A 23,480-nucleotide genomic window follows, 5' to 3' on the forward strand; every position below is an offset into this window, starting at 1 on the left:
ACTGCCTGGGTTTACTAGTTATACTGCCTGGGTTCTCACGTCTCCTTGGTCACAGTTAAGAGGTATTTCTTAATAAGGAAGACAAGGGTGGTTGGGAGCTCTGGGCCTTCTGTACAGACCCTTACCAGAGTGGTGGCAGCCAGTAGAAGGCCCTGTTAGGCCCCTGCTGTGTGACATCCCCATTGGTGCTATTGCCACAATTGCCAACTTCCAGGTGGGGCCTGGAGATCTCCTGGAATTCCAACGGATCTCCAGACTGCAGAGACCTGTTCCCCCGGAGAAAACGGCTGCTTTGGAGGGCAGGGTGACCATATTTGAAAAGCGAAAAAAAAAGAGGACACATTTCCTGACTTATGCCTTCAAGGAGCTGATCGCTAGGACAAATCTCATTTTAAATACCCCTCACTATTTAAGCTGAAGCTAGCCTGCACTGGGGGACTATATAGAAAAACAGGCTCAGCCTCCCAACCCAAAAAGGGGAGACATTTTCATCAGTTTTTCTGGACCCTCTGGTCCAATATTCTGAAACCTGGAGTGGATTTTGGGAGAGGCACTGGATGCTATGCTGAAAATTTGGTGCCTCTATCTCAAAAAGCAGCCTCTCCAGAGCCCCAGATACCCACGGATCAATTCTCTATTATACCCTATGAGAATCGGTGTTCATGGGGAATAATCGAGTACTCCCCCTCGCTTTCTGATGACCCTGAGGAGGGGGGGAGGTCTCCAAACCGGGGGATCCCACTGCCCCCACCTGGGGATTCCACAGGAGAAGAGATTTCAGTGTAAAGTCAAAGCAGATTGAATACCTCTGGAAAACAATGAGTATACTTCAATCCTTATATATAATTCCTCTTATATGCAACTTTAAGAACATAAGAGAAGCCATGTTGGATCAGGCCAATGGCCCATCCAGTCCAACACTCTGTGTCACATAAGAACCTAAGAGAAGCCGTGTTGGATCAGGCCAATGGCCCATCCAGTCCAACACTCTGTGTCACACAGTGTTCAATATGTGTGTGTGTACATACGAACTTTAAACCACTGTATACAAATATCAACATCAATTTCCAATTATTGAAATTGGGGTGAGTAGTTTTTGAAGCATGTGTATGTAGAGGTATAGAGTGGGCAATGTGTATGGTTAATTTTCTTAAATTGTGGTGTCTTATAGCTCCATTCCTTGGAATGCAAGAAGATCAAATCCATCAGTCCTAAGGGAAATTAACCTAGACTGTTCCCTGAAGGTCAGATGCTGAAGCTGAAGCTCAAATACTTTGGCCACCCAATGAGAAGGGAGCCCTCACTGGAGAAGACCCTGATGCTGGGAAAGACAGAAGGCAAAAGAAGAAGGGGGCGGCAAAAGATGAGATGGCTGGACAGCGTTATTGAGGTAACAAACACGAATTTGAGCAGACTTCGGAGGACGGTGGAAGACAGGAGGGCCTGGCGTGACTTGGTCCATGGCGTCGCAAAGAGTCGGACTCCACTGTGCGACTGAACAACAACAACAAATAGTTCCATTTTAACAGCCTGATTAACTGAAGAAGACCAGTATTGAAATGCCTTGAAATCTAGAGGAGACGTCTTACGAAGGCTGTAAGGATTTCCTGGCCCCTCCATTTGAAAGAATTTCACAAGACGTTATGGACTGCATTATGAACTTTGTATATTGGAGGAAGGACTGGAACTAATTGCTGTTTGTAGTGATTTGTAAATTTTGCTGGAGGGAAGAAATGGGAAATGGATGTTGATATTTGTATACACTGGTTTAAAGTTGTATATGGGATAAATTATATATAAGGATTGAAGTAGACTCATTGTTTCCCACCTGGGGATTGGCAACCCGAGGTCATTTCAAAGAACCATAGAACTGGAAGGGACCTCCAAGGTCATCTAGTCCAACCCCCTGCACAATGCAGGAAATTCGCATATTCCTCCCCCCCCCCCAAAAAAAATTACCTCTGCTCCATTCCCAGAAGATGACAACAGCAAAAAAAAAAACCCACCCAATATCCCTTGCCAAATTGGCATGTAGAAAAATTGCTTCCGGACCCCAAAGCGGCAATTAGTCTTTCCCTCGGCGTGTAAGAAAGGGCCATGAGAACTACCCCACACTTTTAGTGGGGGGTAGATGGACAGTATCCGTCGGAGACCCAGGTTCAAATCCCCACTCTGTCATGGAAGCTTGCTGGGTGACCCTGGCCCAGTAACACACTCCCAGTCTAACCTACCTCACAGGATGGTTGTGAGGATAAAACAGAGGAGCAGAGAACTATGTAAGAAACTTTTGAGTCCCCAGAAGGAGGAGGAGGAGGAGGAAGAAGAATTGCAGATTTATATCCCACCCTTCTCTCTGAATCAGTGTCTCAGAGCAGCTTACAATCTCCTTTATCTTCCTCCCTCACAACAGGCACCCTGTGAGGTGGGTGGGGCTGAGAGGGCTCGCACCGCAGCTGCCCTTTCAAGGACAACCTCTGCAATAGCTATGGCTGACCCAAGGCCATTCCAGCAGGTGCAAGTGGAGGAGTGGGGAATCAAACCCAGTTCTCCCAGTCTGTGCACTTCACCACTACACCAAACTGGCCAAAGGAAGGCTAGAAAGTAAATAAATAAATGGAGAAGTTGTTGCGTGATCCACAACCAATCGTTGCATACCAATAGTTTTGAAGACCGTAAGTCACACCATTCATAGCATAATATTATTGATTAAATGGTATTTATAAACTATAAATGTGGATTTATATCCTGCATTTCGATAGGCCTTTTTTTGCACATAACGATGTTGCTTCAACAACACATAAATATATTCTGCAGTTGTTGCCTAAATTAATTTGCTTCAGAGCCTCGTGCGGCCTTTTCAGCTTCTATTTTCCCCCCACACTCTATATTTACATCACCTTCTCCCCTGCGAAATTCAGGATTTGGAAGAAATGAGTTTCTATTCCTGTCTTTACAAACAGCCGCATTAGGGACTCACGAGAGAGCCTTCTGCTGTCTCCTCGCTCTCCTCCCTCCTCTCAGACAAACTGAAAAGCCATAATGAGGTGCTAAAAAAGAGGAGCTCCAGCCGCCTCACGGTTTCCTTGCAGGGGGGAGAGTCGGAAAATCTGCAGCTCAACACCCTCTGAAGGGCTGGGACAGATTTTGCCCACAATCCACTAAGCCAGGAGGCCCCAACCTTTTTGAGCCTGTGGACACTTCCGGAATTCGGACACAGGGTTGGGCGGCGCAACCACAAAATGGCCGCTGAGGAAGGAGGAGCCAAACACAACATGGCTGCTGAAGGAGGCGGAGACTGTTGCAAACAGAAAGTCCAGGTTCAGGGAACATGAGAAAGCCCAGGTACAGGGAACATATGTCACCTGGAAGTGACATAGGAACGGTGGTGATGTCTGGGGCGACACTCTGTTATTTGGGCAAAACTTTACGGTTTGAAGCTACATTCCACCAGAGCGCTTTGCCCTGGAACCAAAGCATCATCCCCACAACCTCACCAATGTGAGTCACTGCTCATTTCTGCAGATACAGAAAACCCCTCCCCCTTTTGTTAAGTCTTTAAGGTGCTCCAGGACTCTGGCTCTTTCCTGCTGCTGCAGACAAGAGACGGACATCTATCTTGTGTCGTGTGTGTGTGAAGTGCGATCAAGTAACAGCTGATTCATGGTGACCCCAGCAAGTGGCTTTCAAGGCAAGCGAGAAACACAGGTGGTTGGTCATTGCCTTCCTCTGCCATCTTCCTTGGAGGTCCTCTCCCATCCAAGTACTAACCATGATCTAACCCTGTTTAGCTTCCAAGATCTGATGAAATCAGGGTTTACCATGCAGCCTTCCCCCTCCATAACTCCTTATATAAGGGATGGCAATGTTCCCTCTAAGCTGCAGAGTCTTGTGAGCAAAACAAACTACTCTGCAAGCCACTGGCATTAAAGTTGTGAGCTACTGGCATTAAAGCTGTGAGCTCCTGCATCAATGAGTGTGCTCTGGGGGTCCTCCTTCCTGAGCTAAGACAAAAATGTGTGAGGTGGAGGCTAAAAATCTGTGCGCTAGCTCACGCCAACTCAGCTGAGAGGGAACACTCGACGGGACATTCATTATTCGCCCAAAAGAAGTCTTCTGGCTTGGCCAGAAGCTTTCATGCTTCCTCATTCCAGAACTCAGGATTTCTGAAAGTAGTTAAAACATCGCCAGCTTTCCAAACAAAGTCCCTGGCGAGGCCCTTACCTTGTCTTTCAGCTTCTTCATCCAGTTTCTCACTAGAAAAAAGCAACAAGGAAAATGTTAATTGCAGTCTTAAGGCTGGAAACACACAAAATAATACCCAACGAGTAGACAGTAAGCAGGATCGCCAACTTCCAGGTGGTGAGAAGGCAAGAGGGAATTTAGTGTAAAGAACATAAGAGAAGCCATGTTGGATCAGGCCAATGGCCCTGGAATCATAGAGTTGGAAGGGACCTCTAGGGTCATCCAGTCCAACCCCCTACACAATACAGGAATCTCACAAATACCTCCCCCTAAATTCACAGGATCTTCATTGCTGTCAGATGGCCATCTAGCCTCTGTTTCAAAACCTCCAAGGAAGGAGAGCCCACCACCTCCCGAGGAAGCCTGTTCCCCTGAGGAACCGCTCTAACAGTCAGGAAGTTCTTCCTAATGTTGAGCCGGAAACTCTTTTGATTTAATTTCAACCCATTGGTTCTGGTCCTACCTTCCGGGGCCACAGAAAACAATTCCACACCCTCCTCTCTATGACAGCCCTTCAAGGACTTGAAGATGGTGATCCTATCACCTCTCAGCCATCTCCTCTCCAAGCTAAACATGCCCAGCTCCTTCAACCTTTCCTCATAGGACCTGGTCTCCAGACCCCTCACCATCTTCGTCACCCTCCTCTGGACCCGTTCTATATCCTTCTTAAGATGTGGTGCCCAAAACTGAACACACAGTGGCCAAAAAACCCAGGTGCCATCAGGAGGTCCATCAGTGGGGCCAGGACACTAGAGGCCCTCCCACTGTTGCCCCCCTCAAGCACCAAGAACACAGAGCATCACTGCCCCAGAAAGAGAGTTCCGTCAATACCCTGTGGCTAACAGCCACTGATGGACCTCTGCTCCAGATGTTGATTCAATCCTCTCTTGAAGCTGGCTATGCTTGTAGCCGCCGCCACCTCCTGCAGCAGTGAATTCCATGTGTTAATCACCCTTTGGGTGAAGATCCTCAAATGTGCTGAGATTTAACCTCTGCTGGAGAATGGCCGTGCAAGAACCACTGGCCAGGCTGGCAGCCTCTCCTCACACCTTCTGGGTTGCCAATCCACAGGGGATGCAAGGAAATCCCCTAGTTTGGAGGCCCTTCCCTCCCCCCTCACTTTAGGGTTATCGGAAAGCGGGGGAGGGGAGGGAAACGTCTGTTGAGCACTCCATGACACCCTATGGAAATCAATTCCCATAAGCTATAATGTAGAATCGATCTGTGGGTATCTGAGGCTCTGGGCGGGTCTCGTTTGTCAGATCCGGCCCTCATAACAAAGGAGTTCGACATCCCTGCTATAATCTGAGCTTCTGTCAAGCAGCTTCCCCAGAGGCCTTTTGTGCATTCCCTCCCTGTTCGCTTGAGAAATCTAGAGAAGGCTAATTCCCCCCTCCGCCTGGTGCTCTGTCAACTCTTCGTATCGCTAATTGCTAAATTAACCACTCCGGAGTGATGACAGAAGTCCCTGAACGGCGACATCCCCAGGGCTTTTTTTGTAGCAGGGATTCCTTTGCATATTAGGCCACGCCCCCTCCCAATGTAGCCAATCCTCCAGGAGTTTACAGGGCTCTTCTTACAGGTCCTACTGTAAGCTCCAGGAGGATTGGCTACAGCGGGGGGGAAGAGGGGTGGCCTAATATGCAAAGGAGTTTCTGCTTTGGAAAAGAGTATTGGAAAAAGTGCAGAAAAGGGCGACTAGAATGATTAAAGGGCTGGAACACTTTCCCTATGAAGAAAGGTTAAAACGCTTGGGGCTCTTTAGCTTGGAGAAACGTCGACTGTGGGGTGACATGAGAGAGGTTGACAAGATGATGCATGGGATGGAGAAAGTAGAGAAAGAAGTACTTTTCTCCCTTTCTCACAAGACAAGAACTCGTGGGCATTCCATGAAATTGCTGAGCAGTCAGATGAAAACGGATAAAAGGAAGCCCTTCTTCACTCAAAGGGTGATGAACGTGTGGGATTCACTGCCACAGGAGGTGGCGGCGGCCACGAGCATAGCCAGCTTCAAGAGGGGATTGGATAATCACATCTGTCCCTTTTCCCATAGCCAACGACCCCCCTCACCGTGCCCATCATTTGCAAAGGCTAATTTTGCAGCAGCCGCATTCGAATGCATATTTTGGCTCTGAATCGCTCGTCTGGTCTTTCTGTTCGGAAGCAGCGCGAGGCAGAAGGGCAGGCAGGTTCCAACGGCAGCAGCCAGAGGAACACTAATGACCATTTTAAAAAAAAAAAAAAGAATAGCCGAGTCCAGGAGAAAGAGCAGGCACCTTCTCCATACTTTTAACCATCCCTGTCAAATCACAGTGCCTTTCCAAAGGTGGGTGTCCGGAGCTGTCAGGAACAGCAAGGACTCAAATCTATTTATAGCAGAAGGAGGGAGAACGGATTAGGTGCCAAGTATCTGGAGGTTTGCATCTCTGCATGGGGAGCGGAGCTGAATAAATTCTAGAATCACGGAGCCGGAACGGCCGTAGAGGCCCCCTAGTCCAGCTGCCTGCTCGATCCAAGATAAGCCTAGAGCAGGGGTGTCGAACTCCTTTTTACACCAGTTTGGTGTAGTGGTTAAGTGTGCAGACTCTTATCTGGGAGAACCGGGTTTGATTCCCCCACTCCTCCACTTGCACCTGCTAGAATGGCCTTGGGTCAGCCATAGCTCTCGTAGTTGTCGTCCTTGGAAGGGCAGCTGCTGCGAGAGCCCTCTCAGTCCCACCCACCTCACAGGGTGTCTGTTGTGGGGGAGGAAGGGAAAGGAGATTGTGAGCCGCTCTGAGACTCTTCGGAGTGGAGGGCGGGATATAAATCCAATATCTTCATCTACCTCACAGGGTGTCTGTTGTGGGGGGAGGGAGGTAAAGGAGATTGTGAGCCGCTCTGAGACTCTTCGGAGTGGAGGGCGGGATATAAATCCAATATCTTCATCTACCTCACAGGGTGTCTGTTGTGGGGGGAGGGAGGTAAAGGAGATTGTGAGCCGCTCTGAGACTCTTCGGAGTGGAGGGCGGGATATAAATCCAATATCTTCTTCTTCTTCTTCTAATGAGGGCCGGGTCAGACCTTGTCGGGCCGGGTCATGTCAGGTTGGGCCAAGCCATGTCGGCCTAGGCCAGGTGTGAACCTATTTAAGATTAGGTAGCAGAGATATAAACTTTATAAAGGACACAGACAAACACAATTAAAGATTTTTTTAAAAAAAAAATTGAAATAAAACATGCTGAAAACATTAACATTCAATATAGGGTTTGTAGAATCTTTCGGGATCAAGTGCCGTGTTCTACTGGAGAAAGTTTTCCTTCCAGACGTTTCGTTCTCAGCTGCGGAGAACATCCTCAGTGGCACAGCAGCCAAGAAGGTCTGAGCGCCTGCTCCGGCTGCAACGCCACTGAGGATGTTCTCCGCAGCTGAGAACGAAACGTCTGGAAGGAAAACTTTCTCCAGTAGAACACGGCACTTGATCCCGAAATCTTCTACAAACCCTAATGATGTTACCAGCCGTGAAAACCTGAAATCTTTGATAACATTCAATATAGTCTTAAAGGTGCTTTCTTTGTATCTCTCTCATGGGATCCAGGGAACTGGACAAAGGAAGCTCAGGCTCTTTCCTTCCTTCCCCAGGGGACCAGGAGGGGGAGGAGCCTCAGCCAATAGAAGAAAGAGAGGCTTGGCTCAGTAGCTGTGCTGTGCGATTGAGAGAGCCCGGAAAAACAAGCTCTGCCTCCCCCCCTTCTTCCCCAAGGGAGGAGCCTCAGCCAATGGAGAAAACAGAGGTTTTGCTCTGCAGCTCCTGTGTGTTTGAGCAAGCCTTGCAAAGCAAGCTGTTATGCGGAAGGAAGCAAGATAGGGAGAAGAAAGCAGACGACAGCCAGATGTTTGGGGGCCTGATAGGAGCCCTCCAGGGGGCTAATTCAGCCTCTGAACTTCATGTTTGACACCGCTGATTAAAACCCATAATTGCAAGTCCTACACATAAATCTGCACTAGACAGATAGACAGACAGATATTGGGGGTTTTTTTAACATTTTAGAGGGAGGGGTGTACCTTGAAGTCATGCCGACTTATAGTGACTGACCCCTACTGGGGGCCTGGAGGATATTCAGAGAAGTGGTTGAATAGAGCTGGCCCCTGCCCACTCAACTGGGTATTTCAAGGAAGTCTCTCTTAACTCCACCAGTTGACTCTGCTCAGCTTTCAAGATAGGGCTTGCCTGGGCTAACGGAGTCAGGGATGAAGCTACCTTATACTGAATCAGACCTCTGGTCCATCAAAGTTAGTCTTGTCTACTCAGATCAGCAGCGGCTCTCCAGGGTCTGAGGCGGAGGTCTTTCTACTGCCTGGTCCTTTTAACTGGAGATGCCGGGGATTGAACCTGGGACCTTCTGCATGCAAAGCAAATGCTCTGTGACTGAGCTACAGCCCCACTTTGTGGCTCTCCAGGGTCTGAGGCGGAGGTCTTTCCCATCACCTACTGCCTGGCCCTTTTAAGTGGAGATGCCGGGGACTGAACCTGGGACCTTCTGCATGCAAAGCAAATGCTCTGTGACTGAGCTACAGCCCCACTTCGTGGCTCTCCAGCGTCTGAGGCTGAGGTCTTTCCCATCACCTACTGCCTGGTCCCTTTAACTGGAGATGCCGGGGATTGAACCTGGGACCTTCTGCATGCAAAGCAAATGCTCTGTGACTGAGCTACAGCCCCACTTCGTGGCTCTCCAGGGTCTGAGGCTGAGGTCTTTCCCATTACCTACTGCCTGGTCCTTTTAACTGGAGATGCCGGGGATTGAACCTGGGACCTTCTGCACGCAAAGCAAATGCTCTGTGACTGAGCTACAGCCCCACTTTGTGGCTCTCCAGGGTCTGAGGCTGAGGTCTTTCCCATTACCTACTGCCTGGTCCTTTTAACTGGAGATGCCGGGGATTGAACCTGGGACCTTCTGCATGCAAAGCAAATGCTCTGTGACTGAGCTACAGCCCCACTTCGTGGCTCTCCAGGGTCTGAGGCTGAGGTCTTTCCCATTACCTACTGCCTGGTCCTTTTAACTGGAGATGCCGGGGATTGAACCTGGGACCTTCTGCATGCAAAGCAAATGCTCTGTGACTGAGCTACAGCCCCACTTTGTGGCTCTCCAGGGTCTGAGGCTGAGGTCTTTCCCATTACCTACTGCCTGGTCCTTTTAACTGGAGATGCCGGGGATTGAACCTGGGACCTTCTGCATGCAAAGCAAATGCTCTGTGACTGAGCTACAGCCCCACTTTGTGGCTCTCCAGGGTCTGAGGCTGAGGTCTTTCCCATTACCTACTGCCTGGTCCTTTTAACTGGAGATGCCGGAGATTGAACCTGGGACCTTCTGCATGCCAAGCAGAGGCTCTTCCACTGAGCCCCAACAACTCTATGCTCCGCTGTCAACAGGAGCGGCTCCCTGCCTTTCTCTGAGTGACAGCCACTAAAGAGAGCAACCAAGTCCCCCCACCTTCACCTCCTCTTCACCAAGTCCCTTGGCTTATTTGCAGCCAGAGGGGAGTAACAGGGTAGCTGAATTTGCAGATGGCAGCAAGTTATTCAAAGATCTGATGTGAATTCATAGCTTTTCGCACACTCCTCTATTCACACACACACACCTGTACGGATACTACACATTACGGAAAACTCATCCCTATAATTAGCCACCCCTGCTTTTATTTCAGGAATCTCTGCCTCTTCAGAGGAGGAGGGAGAGTTGGATTTATACCCTGCCCTTTGCTTGGAGTCTTCCCCCCCTCCCCCCCGCTGACTGGGAGCGGGAAGGAGCCTGGGAAAGTGGGAGGACCCCTGCTGGCACCTGGAGATTGGCAAGCTTAATCCTTACGCCACTCCTCCCTGCTAAAAGAATGTAAGAGAACCAGGGGTGTTTTGTAAACAAGGAAAGGCGCTAATGAGCCACTTCCCACCCGTTTGCTGTAACTACAGCTGCAGGAATTCATTAAAAGGAGCGATGGAGGATAATGACTCAGACCTGACTTTATACAAATGCGTTAAGGAGAAGTTGCTTTTCCTAAGGGGTATGGGAAAGAGACAGGGTTCCCAGGAATTCACTGCCACAGGAGGTGGTGGCGGCTACAAGCATAGACAGCTTCAAGAGGGGATTGGATAAGCATATGGAGCAGAGGTCCATCAGTGGCTATTAGCCAAAGCATATGGTTGGAACTCTTTGTCTGGGGCAAGTGATGCTCTGCATTCTTGGTGCTAGGGAGGGGCAACAGTGGGAGGCTTCTAATGTCCTGACCCCACTGATGGACCTCCTAATGACACCTGGGTTTTCTGGCCACTGTGTGACACAGAGTGTTGGACTGGATGGGCCATTGGCCTGATCCAACATGGCTTCTCTTATGTTCTTATGTGTGACACAGAGTGTTGGACTAGATGGGCCACTGGCCTGATCCAACATGGCTTCTCTTATGTTCTTATGTGTGACACAGAGTGTTGGACTGGATGGGCCATTGGCCTGATCCAACATGGCTTCTCTTATGTTCTTATGTGTGACACAGAGTGTTGGACTGGATGGGCCTTTGGCCTGATCCAACATGGCTTCTCTTATGTTCTTATGTGTGACACAGAGTGTTGGACTGGATGGGCCACTGGCCTGATCCAACAGGGCTTCTCTTATGTTCTTATGTGTGACACAGAGTGTTGGACTGGATGGGCCATTGGCCTGATCCAACATGGCTTCTCTTATGTTCTTATGTGTGACACAGAGTGTTGGACTGGATGGGCCATTGGCCTGATCCAACATGGCTTCTCTTATGTTCTTATGTGTGACACAGAGTGTTGGACTGGATGGGCCATTGGCCTGATCCAACATGGCTTCTCTTATGTTCTTATGTGTGACACAGAGTGTTGGACTGGATGGGCCACTGGCCTGATCCAACAGGGCTTCTCTTATGTTCTTATGTCTGGGGCAGTGATGCTCTGTATTCTTGGTGCTTGGGGGGGCACAGTGGGAGGACTTCTAGTGTCCTGGCCCCACTGAGGGATCTCCTGATGGCACCTGGTTTATTTGGCCACTGTGTGACACAGAGTGTTGGACTGGATGGGCCACTGGCCTGATCCAACAGGGCTTCTCTTATGTTCTTATGTCTGGGGCAGTGATGCTCTGTATTCTTGGTGCTTGGGGGGGGGGGGCACAGTGGGAGGACTTCTAGTGTCCTGGCCCCACTGATGGATCTCCTGATGGCACCTGGGTTTTTTTGGCCACTGTGTGACACAGAGTGTTGGACTGGATGGGCCATTGGCCTGATCCAACATGGCTTCTCTTATGTGCTTATGTCTGGGCAATGATGCTCTGTATTCTTGGTGCTTGGGGGGGCACAGTGGGAGGGCTTCTAGTGTCCTGGCCCCACTGATGGATCTCCTGATGGCACCTGGGGTTTTTTGGCCACTGTGTGACATAGAGTGCTGGAATGGATGGGCCATTGGAACTTTCCCCCAAATACTAGAGTGCTGCCCAGATGTCGCTGGTGTGATGTCACTTCCTGTGCAGCGCTGGCATCGTGACCTGAGTTTTCCTCTTTCTCCTGGCAAATCCCTCACCGGCCACCTGATCAGCAGCTGTGGGGGGGAGGCCTGGTGCTGGGGGGGGGGGAGCGGTCTATTGGTTACCCTAGGAGAAAAGGATGAGATAAAAAAGAAAATCCAAGAGCTTTGAAAAATCTCTGCCCTAAACCCTCTAAAGATGCTACTAGATGGGCCACTGGCCTGATACGGAGGCCCATCTGACACACACCAGAAGTGATAACAGCATGCCGCTGGAAAAACAGCAACATCCTGGTATTTGGGCAAAAACACTAAGCCTAAAAATGACCTCTGCTACTGAGTTTTTGGCCAAATACCAGAACCTCAGCATGTCGGCAGCAGCAGGACGACATCACTTCCTGGGAAGTACCAGAAGTGATGTCGCCAGCGATGTGGCTGAAAGGCCAGAGAAGGCCTCCCCTGCTGACAGTAAGTCCACCCCACCCTCTGTTGAAGGGCTGTCAGGTCCCCCCACCCTGGCCTCCATTGTGGGTTACGGTGGCCTAGAGCAGGGGTTTGCCAAACTTGCTTAACGTAAGAGTCACAAAGAATAAACGTCAGATGTTCAAGAGCCGCAAGACAGGAAGGAGGGAGGGAGGGAGGGAAGGAAGGGAGGGAGGGAGGGAGGAAGGTGGAAAGAAATCACACAGATGGGGGAAAGAAGGGAGAGGTGGAAAGAAAGCAACTTTAACTTTAAATGCATTCTCCAAGCCACCGGATGGCTTGGCTTCGAGAAGTGATTTAAAAATACAAATGCCTTCTCCAAGCTGGCCAACAGGGTTAAATTCTGTTAAATTCTGCTAGTAAAGATAAAGGTAGTCCCCTGTGTTTTCGACTCTGAGGAGACATCGCATCACAACATTTTCACGGCAGACTTTTTAGGGGGTGGTTTGCCATTGCCTTCCCCAGTCATCTACGCTTTCCCCCCAGCGAGCTGGGGACTCGTTTTACCGACCTTGGAAGGATGGAAGGCCAAGTCAACCTTAAGCCGGCCACTTGAACCCAGCTTCTGCCAGGATCTAACTCGGGTCGTGAACTAAGCTTGGACTGCAGCACTGCAGCTTTACCACGAGATCACAGATGTAGCCGTCTGACCACACACACACAGCGACACAGAGAAAAGTTAACGGGAAACGAGCCGCACATTTCCAACTCTGGCAACAATTATTCGGCTGCCATTTCAGGAAACTGCCACCGTATCGAAACGGCTGGCAAGTCTATCCAGTGCAGCTCACCCTAGTTTCTCTCCCTGCAGCCGTGGACACAATTGTGAGGAGCCATTTGGCAGTGCAGACTAGCCCGGAAAACAGGTTAAGGCTTGGATGAACTGAATTAAAGGGGGGGGGGGAGAGAAAATGAATCACTGCGGTTTGATAAACCGCCCCTTCGAGTCAAAGCTGACAGCCAAATTTTTCCAGCGCTTCTAAATTACGGATAGGTTAATAGAAAACGGCTCCTCAGAGGCCCCTCCGTACGCTTCTGAGTTCAGACGGGGCTCTGGTTTTGATTTATCAAAAATCAAAGCCAAGAAGACTCTCCTGCAAGTCTCGCTGTATTGATCTCCCTTTGCTAATGAATACCGCTTTCAAAGTCTTTTGGGGGGTTTTTTGGTAAAGAACAGCTGCCAGAGGTTGGAAGCAATTATGCCGTTACTGGAATCAACGGCAATATTTATACTGCTATCTTCTCCTAATAGATGCTCCTTCTTCTTGGCTCCCAGAGCAAAAGATATGATTTATGTGTTTACTGAAAAGCAAGAGCTTCTGCAGAAGTTTTGATTTCCCCTGCTCTCAAGAAACCTTCTCTTCCTTTCACTCAATCTTTCTTTCAAAAGAAGGGAACACTCACCACCCAAAGCAGAAAAAGTACCATGCGGTAAGTCTTCCAGGCTGAAAGGTTTGGGGTGCGCAAACAAAGGGGAGGGGGGAAACTATGAAGTAGGGTGGCCATAATGTCTGAAGGCCAGCCAGGGACACCTTTGGGGGGGGGGAGGTAGGGGTGTGTGCGCGCAAAGCGCGCGTGCGCCACCGGAAACAGGAAGTGACGTCACTTCCGGTGATGGCATGCCACCGCCGGAAACAGGAAGTGACATCACTTCCTGTGACATCATCCCCCCGCGCCACCTGCCGGAAGCAGGAAGTGACATCACTTCCTGTGACATCATTTCCCCAAAATGACATCATTTTCCCCAAATGCCACTGCCGGAAACAGGAAGTGACTTCACAGCACTTCCTGTGATGTCCCCAAAAATCCCCCAAATATCACCGCCGGAAACACCAAGATTATTTATAGAGAGGGAAAGGGGGAAATAAAGTTAAATAAAACTCTTTTTTTACTTTTTTCAAAGTGAGAAGACTAGAGAGAACGGGTTCCACGCTGAGAAGCCAGTCAGATTCCAGTGAGACTGTGCTGCATAATGCAGCCTATTTATTTTGTCCTGTTTGCTCTGTTGGCTCTATCTGCGCCACCTTCATCACTTTCGGGGTGTGGATCCCCCAGTGGGGTGGTCTCCCGACTCCCTCCGCCGGCTGTTTCTGATAGCCCTGCGCCCCCTCTTTCATTTGATATGTGTCCCATGCGGGTGCCACCCTCCCGCCAGGAGATGCTGCAAAATGAGCCCCCTTGAGGCTTATGGTGGCAGGGCTCGGGGGAAGTGAGCTAGACTGCTGTTCTTTTGAGGGGTTATAGAGTGTTTCGAGCCCGTCCCTGTGGCATCGGTCCCATCGTTGTGGGACCCAGGGGGCCGGCGCAGCGGCACGCCGAAGCAGCCTGTCACTAATAACACAGGTCGAGATGCAGGACAGGAACCCGGAAGTGACCGACAGGTCTCCGCTCATAAAATACAACTCTTCGGAGTGGAGGGCGGGATATAAATCCAATATCTTCTTCTTCTTCTTCTTCTTCTTCAAGGTGCAATCGACTCCTTTTTTGTTCTAACGCTTTAAAGTTTTAGACATCAGTAATGGAGAACAATATGTAAAATAACAAAGCCCACTCTAACAAGGGTAATTCTACTAACAAGTAATGCAACAAGCAGTGTAACACAGGGCAGTAAATCGTACAAAAGAAGCGGCTCATAACAAAGAGTTGTCCCGACAGCTAGAATATACAGTATTTTTTGCACCATAAGCCTCACTTTTCCCCCCCAAAAAAGTGGAGGGAAAAGTGTGTGCGTCTTAAGGAGTGAATACTGCAAAAAATTCACACAAATGCCTCTAAATTCACACAAACGGCTCTAAAAACTAGGTGCGTCTTATGCTCAGGTGCGTCTTATGGAGCGAAAAATACGGTACTTCCCCCCCCCCCCCTTTTGGAATGTAGCGAGTATACGATGCCAGTCTCTTGGGGAGGGAGACGTAAGGGTAGAATTGTGACTTTGTTTTGTCGCAGTTTCAGGAACGGGGATATCGCTCTGGGATTTAGGCAAGGTGAAGACTAAAGCTACCCGAAACTAGATATTATCAATCACCAGTACAGCTTTCCTTCTTTAAGGTGGTCAAGACTGAAGTGGCCCAAGAAGAATACTGTTGGCTGAGCCACATTTTTGGACCGGCTGGATATTTATGTATTTGTTAAGAGCAACCCTGCTTTTGTACTAGAACAAAGCAGTAGACAAGCGCACCTTTAAGACCAACTAAGTTTTATTCAGAATGTAAGCTTTCGTATGCTCTTAAGCAGACTTCATCGGACAAAACGGGAATGGAAACAGCAATTCTTAGTATAAGTGGGCAGTGTAGAATCACAGGAATGTTTTTAGCAGATTAAAAGAATCGCAAATAGGGATCGGCGTTTGTTAGCGTTAGGACAAAGCAGGGCTGAAAAAACACTGGAGGGTGATAAAAAGCAGACTGCTGTTGTAGGTGCGAAGGGCCATAAATCTAGGTAACATTCTGGCTTTGTTAGTTTAAATAGAGGGCATGGTTTCTCAAGAGATTATAACATCTATTATAGTCTGCCATTAGAAAAAAAGGAAGTCATTAAAATACAGTGGAGGATGGGTTGGTATATGCAATAAGACAAGCATTCCCAGGATTCTACACTGCCCACTTATACTAAGAATTGCTGCTTCCATTCCAATTTTGTCATAAGAACATAAGAGAAGCCACGTTGGATCAGGCCAATGGCCCATCCAGTCCAACACTCTGTGTCACACAGTAGCCAAAAAAATTATGTATATACATATATATACACTCTGTGGCTAACAGCCACTGATGGACCTCTGCTCCATATTTTTATCTAACCCCCTCTTGAAGCTGGCTATGCTTGTGGCCGCCACCACCTCCTGTGGCAGTGAATTCCACATGTTAATCACCCTTTGGGTGAAGAAGTACCTCCTTTTATCCGTTCTAACCCGACTGCTCAGCAATTTCATTGAATGCCCACGAGTTTTTGTATTGTGAGAAAGGGAGAAAAGTACTTCTTTCTCTACCTTTTCCATCCCATGCATAATCTTGTAAACCTCTATCATGTCACCCTGCAGTCGACATTTCTCCAAGCTAAAGAGCCCCAGGTGTTTTAACCTTTCTTCACAGGGAAAGTGTTCCAAACCTTTAATCATTCCAGCTGCCCTTTTCGGCACCTGTTCCAATGCTATGATATCCTTTTTGAGGTGCGGTGACCAGAATTGCACACAGTATTACAAATGAGACCGCACCATCGATTTATACAGGGGCATTATGATACTGGCTGATTTGTTTTCAATTCCCTTCCTAATAATTCCCAGCATGGCGTTGGCCTTTTTTATTGCAATCCCACACTGTCTTGACATTTTCAGTGAGTTATCTACCACGACCCCAAGATCTCTCTCTTGGTCAGTCTCTGCCAGTTCACAACCCATCAACTTGTATTTGCAACTGGGATTTTTGGCGCCAATGTGCATTACTTTGCACTTCGCCACATTGAACCTCATCTGCCATGTTGACGCCCACTCACCCAGCCTCAACAGATCCCTTTGGAGTGCCTCACAATCCTCTCTGGTTCTCACCACCCTGAACAATTTAGTGTCATCTGCAAACTTGGCCACTTCACTGCTTACTCTCAACTCCAAATCATTTATGAACAAGTTAAAGAGCATGGGACCCAGTACCGAGCCCTGCGGCACTCCACTGCTTACCATCCTCCACTGCGAAGACTGCCCATTTGCACTCACTCTCTGCTTCCTATTAATTAGCCAGTTTTTGATCCACAAGAGGACCTGTCCTTTTACTCCATGACTCTCGAGCTTACTAAGGAGCCTTTGATGAGGAACTTTATCAAAAGCTTTCTGGAAGTCAAGGTAAACAGTATCTATCGGGTCTCCTTTGTCCACATGTTTGTTCACCCCCTCAAAGAAATGTAACAGGTTAGTGAGGCAAGATCTTCCCTTACAGAACCCATGCTGAGTCTTCCTCAATAACTCGTGTTCATCAATGTGCCTACTCATTCTGTCCTTGATAATGGTTTCTACCAACTTTCCCGGTATTGAAGTCAGACTGACTGGCCTGTAATTTCCCGGATCTCCTCTGGAACCCTTTTTAAAGATGGGGGTGACATTTGCTACCTTCCAGTCCTCAGGAACGGAGGCAGATTTCAATGAAAGATTACAGATTTTTGTCAGAAGATCCACAAGTTCAACTTTGAGTTCTTTCAGAACTCTGGGATGTATGCCATCCGGACCTGGTAACTTATTAGTTTTTAATTCGTCTATCAATTGTAGGACCTTGTCACCTCAATCTGACTCAGGTCTTTCAACACCCCTTCCAATATAAGTGGTTCTGGAGCAGGCAAACACTTCTCATCTTCCATAGTGAAGATGGAAGCAAAAAATGCATTCAGCTTCTCAGCCATTTCCCTATCCTCCTTCAGTAACCCTTTGACCCCTTGGTCACCCAAGGGCCCCACTGCCTCCCTGGCTGGTTTCCTGCTTCTAATATATTTGAAGAAATTTTTATTGTTGGTCTTTATGTTTTTTGCAATATGCTCCTCATAGTCCCCTTTTATTAATCTCGCTTGGACTAGCTTTCCACCGCTTAAAGGAGTCCTTACCTTTTACAGCTTCTATTACTTCGTTTGTTAACCATGCAGGCCTTCTCTTATACCTGTTTGTGCCTTTCCTAATGTACCTTTCTGATGAAGTCTGCTTAAGAGCATATGAAAGCTTACATTCTGAATAAAACTTAGTTGGTCTTAAAGGTGTACTTGTCTACTGTGATCCATGCTACGGTTACCTCGAGACTGGATTACTGTAACGCTCTCTACATGGGGCTGCCCTTGTGCCGAACTCGGCGACTGCAGCTGGTGCAGAACACGGCGGCTAGGCTGCTGTTGGGGCTCCCGAGATGGGAGCACATACAGCCGGGGCTGCGCGGGCTGCACTGGCTGCCGGTGGTGTATCGAGTCCGTTACAAAGTGCTGGTTATTACCTTTAAAGCCCTTTATGGCCGAGGACCTGCCTACTTGAGGGACCGTCTTTCCCCATATGAACCCCAGAGAGCACTGAGGTCAGCTGGAAAGAACCAGCTGAATATCCCTGGGCCAAGGGAGGCCAGATTGAAGACCACCCGGGATCGAGCCTTCTCCATTGCAGCCCCACTGCTGTGGAATCAACTCCCGGAGGAGGTACGGGCCTTGTGATGTTTAGATCAGTTCCACAGGGCCTGTAAGACCTACCTCTTCAAACTAGCCTTCACCTAATACCGAGCCAAGAAAGTTTCGCTGGATATGTTTTAGCCACTGAATTTTAAGACCTAAGTTATAGCACCACAATGTTAATTTTAATATAGTTGTTAATGGTTTAATGATGATTTTATTATTGAAATTGTAATTTACTATGTATGGTTTTATTGTATTTTATACTCGTATGTTGTGAGCCGCCCTGAGCCTGCCCTGGCGGGGAGGGCGGGATATAAATAAAAAGTATTATTATTATTATTACTACTACTACTACTACTACTGCTTTGTTCTATTGCTTCAGACCAACACGGCTGCCTACGGGGATCTATCTGCTTTTGCACTGATTACTGCCCTGTATTACACTGCTTGTTGTGTTACTTGTTAGTAGAATTTTCCTTGTTAAAAGTGAGCTTTGTTATTTTACATGTTGTTCTCAATTACCTGTGTCTAAAGCTTTAAAGTGTTGTAAAGTATTCTAGTCTTTTGTTACTCTGGGGCTTTCCTTGTATTTTATAGCCACATAATCACCCCAGGTCTCCTTGGTTTGTTGATTGGATCTCCGCTTAGCCTGGAAGAAGTTGGGTTGGCTTTCCGGATCAGGCCCCTGAAGCATTTTGGAAAGAAAATCGCAGCCTTAAAATGCCAACACTAGACCTTCACTTCTAGTCGAGCCTTTGGTTAATATTCAGCTGATCAACTACAGTCTGAAGCTCCTGGCTTTTTTGTGTATCTCCCTGGGATGCTAGCAGGCCGCCAAAAAGCACCTGGGAGAAGCTCTACCTGACAGAAGAAGCCACCTGCCCAAGGCACGGTTTAAGTCTTTGGGACTATTTGCCTCCCTCAGTCGAACAGAAGCAGGAAGGCGCCGTGAGCAAAATCTATATCCCCAGGATGCGCTAAAAGCATTCTGGGCCCTTGACAGCTTTAGGGTTATAGATGCTCTTCGCCGTTAAGTGGCTAAGGAGTGGATGTATATGCTGGATGCCCTGCTTGGTTAATTGAGCTGAACGTTCGTTCGTCTAACGCTGGATAGGTGAATGCTTAAACACCAATCCATTTAAGGCCCAATTAAATGTGACACAGAATCATAAATATCTTTTCTCGTGGGCTTTCTTCTGTTTCTTTTTTTTCCTCAACCAAAACTCCGTTGCGGGGGGAAGGTCCCACAAGGGGAGCGGGATTGTGCGGTTTCCTACGCCATCTCACAATCTGACGCCTGGTTTTGATCAGAGGGCAAAAGTGTACCTCCACTTTTAATTATCCCTTAAGGCCCAGAATCTCCATAATGATTCCATGGGGGGTAATTTATTTTCCAAATGATTTCTAGCTTGTCATAGAATCACTGAGTTGGAAGGGGCCATCCAGGCCATCTAGTTCAGCCCCTGCTCAATGCAGGATCAACCTAGAGCAGGGGTGTCAAACATGCAATCCGGGGGCTGAAGCAGGCCCCCAGGGGGCTTCTATTCGGACCCCAGGCAACTGGCAGTCATCTGCTTCCTTCTGCATAACAGTTTGCTTTGCAAGACTTGATCAATCGCACAGGAGCTACAGAGCAAAACCTCTGTTTTCTCCATTGGCTGAGGCTCCTCCCTTGGGGAGGAAGTGGGGGGGGAGAAGAGGCAGAGCTTGTTTTTCCAGGCTCTCTCAATCACACAGCAGAGCTACTGAGCCAAGCCTCTCTTCCTTCTATTGGCTGAAGCTCTCCCCCACCCCAATCCCCTGGGGATGGAAGGAAAGAGCCAGAGCTTCCTTTGCCCCATTCCCTGGATTCCATGGGAGAAATACAAAGGAAGCACCTTTAAGACCAACGAGTGCTAATCTTTTAAGCATGTTTTATTTTAAATATATATATATATATATATATATATATATATTTAATTGTGTTTGTCTGTATACTTTATAAAGTTTATATCTCTGCTACCTAATCTTAAATAGATATACACACAGCCCGGCCTGACATGGCTCGGCCCAACAAAGTCTCATTTATGTCAGATCCGGCCCTCATAATAAATGAGTTTCACACCCCTGGCCTAGAAGAAGAACCGCAGAAACTCAGAGCGGCTTACAATTTCATTTCTCTTCTCCCCTACAACAGACACCCTGTGAGGTGGATGGGGCTGAGAGAGCTTTCCCAGAAGGTGCCCTTTCAAGAACGACTCCTACGAAAGCTCTGGCTGACCCAAGGCCGTTCCAGCAGCTGCAAGTGGAGAAGTGGGGAATAAAACCCGGTTCTCCCAGATAAGAGTCCGCACACTTAACCGCTACACCAAACTGCCTAGAGCATCCCTGTCAACCACAGCTCTGGCAGTTTGGAGAGCCAGTTTGGTGTAGTGGTTAAGTGTGCGGACTCTTATCTGGGAGAACCGGGTTTGATTCTCCATTCCTCCACTTGCACCTGCTAGCATGGCCTTGGGTCAGCCATAGCTCTGGCAGAGGTTGTCCTTGAAAGGGCAGCTGCTGTGAGAGCCCACTCCAGCCCCACCCACCTCACAGGGTGTCTGTTGTGGGGGAGGAAGGGAAAGGAGATTGTGAGCCGCTCTGAGACTCTTCAGAGTGGAGGGCGGAATATAAATCCAATATCTTCTTTTACCTCACAGGGTGTCTGTTGTGGGGGAGGAAGGTAAAGGAGATTGTGAGTCGCTCTGAGACTCTTTGGAGTGGAGGGCGGGATATAAATCCAATATCTTCATCTACCTCGCAGGGTGTCTGTTGTGGGGGAGGAAGGTAAAGGAGATTGCGAGCCGCTCTGAGACTCTTCAGAGTGGAGGGCGGGATATAAATCCAATATCTTCATCTACCTCACAGGGTGTCTGTTGTGGGGGAGGAAGGTAAAGGAGATTGTGAGCTGCTCTGAGACTCTTCGGAGTGAAGGGCGGGATATAAATCCAATATCTTCATCTTCTTCAAGTGTTTCTCCAGCCTCTGCTTAAAGACTGCCAGTAAGGGGGAACTCACCACCTTCTTAGATAGTCTCCACTGTTGGACAGCTCTTTCTGTAAAAAATGTTTCTCCTAATACTCAGGTACCACCTTCCTGCCCTTCATTTAAACCCATTCTTGAGAGTCCTCTCCTCCGCTGCCAACGGGGAGCACTCCCTGCCCACCTCTAAGCGACAGCCCGTCAAAGGCTTGAAGAATCCCGTCCCCTCTCGGTCTCCTCTTCAGACTGAACATTCCCAAGTCCCTCAGCCTATGTAAGTCTAGGTTCTCCTTGATATAAATGGAAACGCTGCCCCCCAAATATCTCTTCCCATGTTTGTATCCATGGGGAATAGCAACCCACTGGTGTAGTGGTGAAGTGTGCGGACTCTTATCTGGGAGAACCGGGTTTGATTCCCCACTCCTTCACATGCAGCTGCTGGAAGGACCTTGGGTCAGCCATAGCTTTGGCAGAGGTTGGCCTTGAAAGGGCGGCTGCTGGGAGAGTCCTCTCCAGCCCCACCCACTTCACAGGGTGTCTGTTGTGGGGGAGGAAGGTAAAGGAGATTGTGAGCCGCTCTGAGACTATTCGGAGTGGAGGGCAGGATAGAAATCCAATATCTTCATCTACCTCACAGGGTGTCTGTTGTGGGGAAGGAAGGGAAAGGAGATTGTGAGCCGCTCTGAGACTCTTCGGAGTGGAGGGCGGGATATAAATCCAATATCTTCATCTACCTCACAGGGTGTCTGTTGTGGGGGAGGAAGGTAAAGGAGATTGTAGGCCGCTCTGAGACTCTGTCCTTGGAAGGGCAGCTGCTGTGAGAGCTTTCTCAGCCCCACTCACCTCACAGGGTGTCTGTTGTGGGGGAGGAAGGGAAAGGAGATTGCAGGCCGCTCTGAGACTCTGTCCTTGAAAGGGCAGCTGCTGTGAGAGCCCTCTCAGCCCCACCCACCTCACAGGGTGTCTGTTGTGGGGGAGGAAGGGAAAGGAGATTGTAGGCCGCTCTGAGACTCTGTCCTTGAAAGGGCAGCTGCTGTGAGAGCCCCCTCAGCCCCACCCACCTCACAGGGTGTCTGTTGTGGGGGAGGAAGGGAAAGGAGATTGTAGGCTGCTCTGAGACTCTGTCGTTGAAAGGGCAGCTCTTGTGAGTGGTCTCTCAGCCCCACCCACCCCACAGTGTGTCTGTTGTGTGTGCGTGTGTGTGTGTGTGTGTGTGGGGAGAAGATATAGGACAGGGGTGTCGAACTCTTTTTTTATGAGTTCGACATAATCTGACATAAACGAGACCTTGGGTTAGGTTGGGTCGATCCATTTTGGGTTGGGCCATGTGTGTACCTATTTAAGATTAGGTAGCAGAGATATAAATTTTATAAAGAACACAGACAAACACAAATATATATATTTAAAAAAATTAAAACATGCTTAAAACGTTAGCATTCATTGGTCTTAAGGATGCTTTCTTTGTATTTCTCCCATGGGATCCATGGAACTGGGCAAAGGAAGCTCTCCCTCTTTCCTTCCTTTGCCAGGGGACTGGGGGGGAGGAATCCCAGCCAATGGAGAAAATAGAGGTTTTGCTCTGTAGTTCCTGAGCAATCGAGCAAGCCTTGCAAGGCAAGCTGTTATGCAGAAGGAAGCAAGAGAGAGGGAGAAGGAAGCAGATGACAGCCAGTTGCTTGGGGGCCTGATAGGAGCCCTCCGGGGACCTGATTCAGCCCCCAAACTGCATGTTTGACACCCCTGATATAGGAGATTGTAAGCCGCTCTGAGTCTCTGATTCAGAGAGAAGTGTGGGGTATAAATCTGCAGTCTTCTTCTTCTACCCCTTCTACCAGGTTTCAGAGAGGTCCACTCTCTTTTATCCACACTGTTATTTAACATCAAGCACTCCTGCTCCCAAACCTTGGTTTGGAGACTTCAATCACCTGTGCCTCTTTTATCTCTCCAAGGATCCCTGCTATGTCTTGGCCTTCAGGTTTCCTCACATGGCCATCTATTACCACCCTACTCCCATTTCTTAGCTCCTTTTAAAAAAACATATTGGATTTATACTCTGCCCTTAACTCTGAATCTCGGAGCAGCCTACAATCTCCTTTACCTCCCCACCCCACCGCCCACA

The 23,480-nt window shown here is 48.6% G+C and overlaps 2 protein-coding genes across 2 annotated transcripts in view; one reads left to right on the forward strand and one right to left on the reverse strand.

Annotated features, from left to right (window-relative positions):
• The window catches only part of LOC132588826 (TATA box-binding protein-like 2), a 20,216-nt gene extending 17,088 nt beyond the window's left edge, over positions 1–3,128 (forward strand). The window contains exon 7 of the mRNA XM_060261276.1: positions 3,022–3,128. Within this exon, the coding sequence (XP_060117259.1) occupies positions 3,022–3,128 (107 nt within the window). The remainder of the gene's footprint in view (positions 1–3,021) is intronic.
• A 30-nt stretch (positions 3,129–3,158) lies between these two features.
• The window catches only part of ARMH4 (armadillo like helical domain containing 4), a 79,589-nt gene continuing 59,267 nt past the window's right edge, over positions 3,159–23,480 (reverse strand). The window contains 2 exon segments of the mRNA XM_060261277.1: positions 3,159–3,362; positions 4,222–4,253. Of these exon segments, the coding sequence (XP_060117260.1) occupies positions 3,159–3,362; positions 4,222–4,253 (236 nt within the window).

The sequence above is a fragment of the Heteronotia binoei genome, chromosome 21, assembly GCF_032191835.1.
Source record: "Heteronotia binoei isolate CCM8104 ecotype False Entrance Well chromosome 21, APGP_CSIRO_Hbin_v1, whole genome shotgun sequence".
In the NCBI taxonomy this organism is placed as follows: Eukaryota; Metazoa; Chordata; class Lepidosauria; order Squamata; family Gekkonidae; genus Heteronotia; species Heteronotia binoei.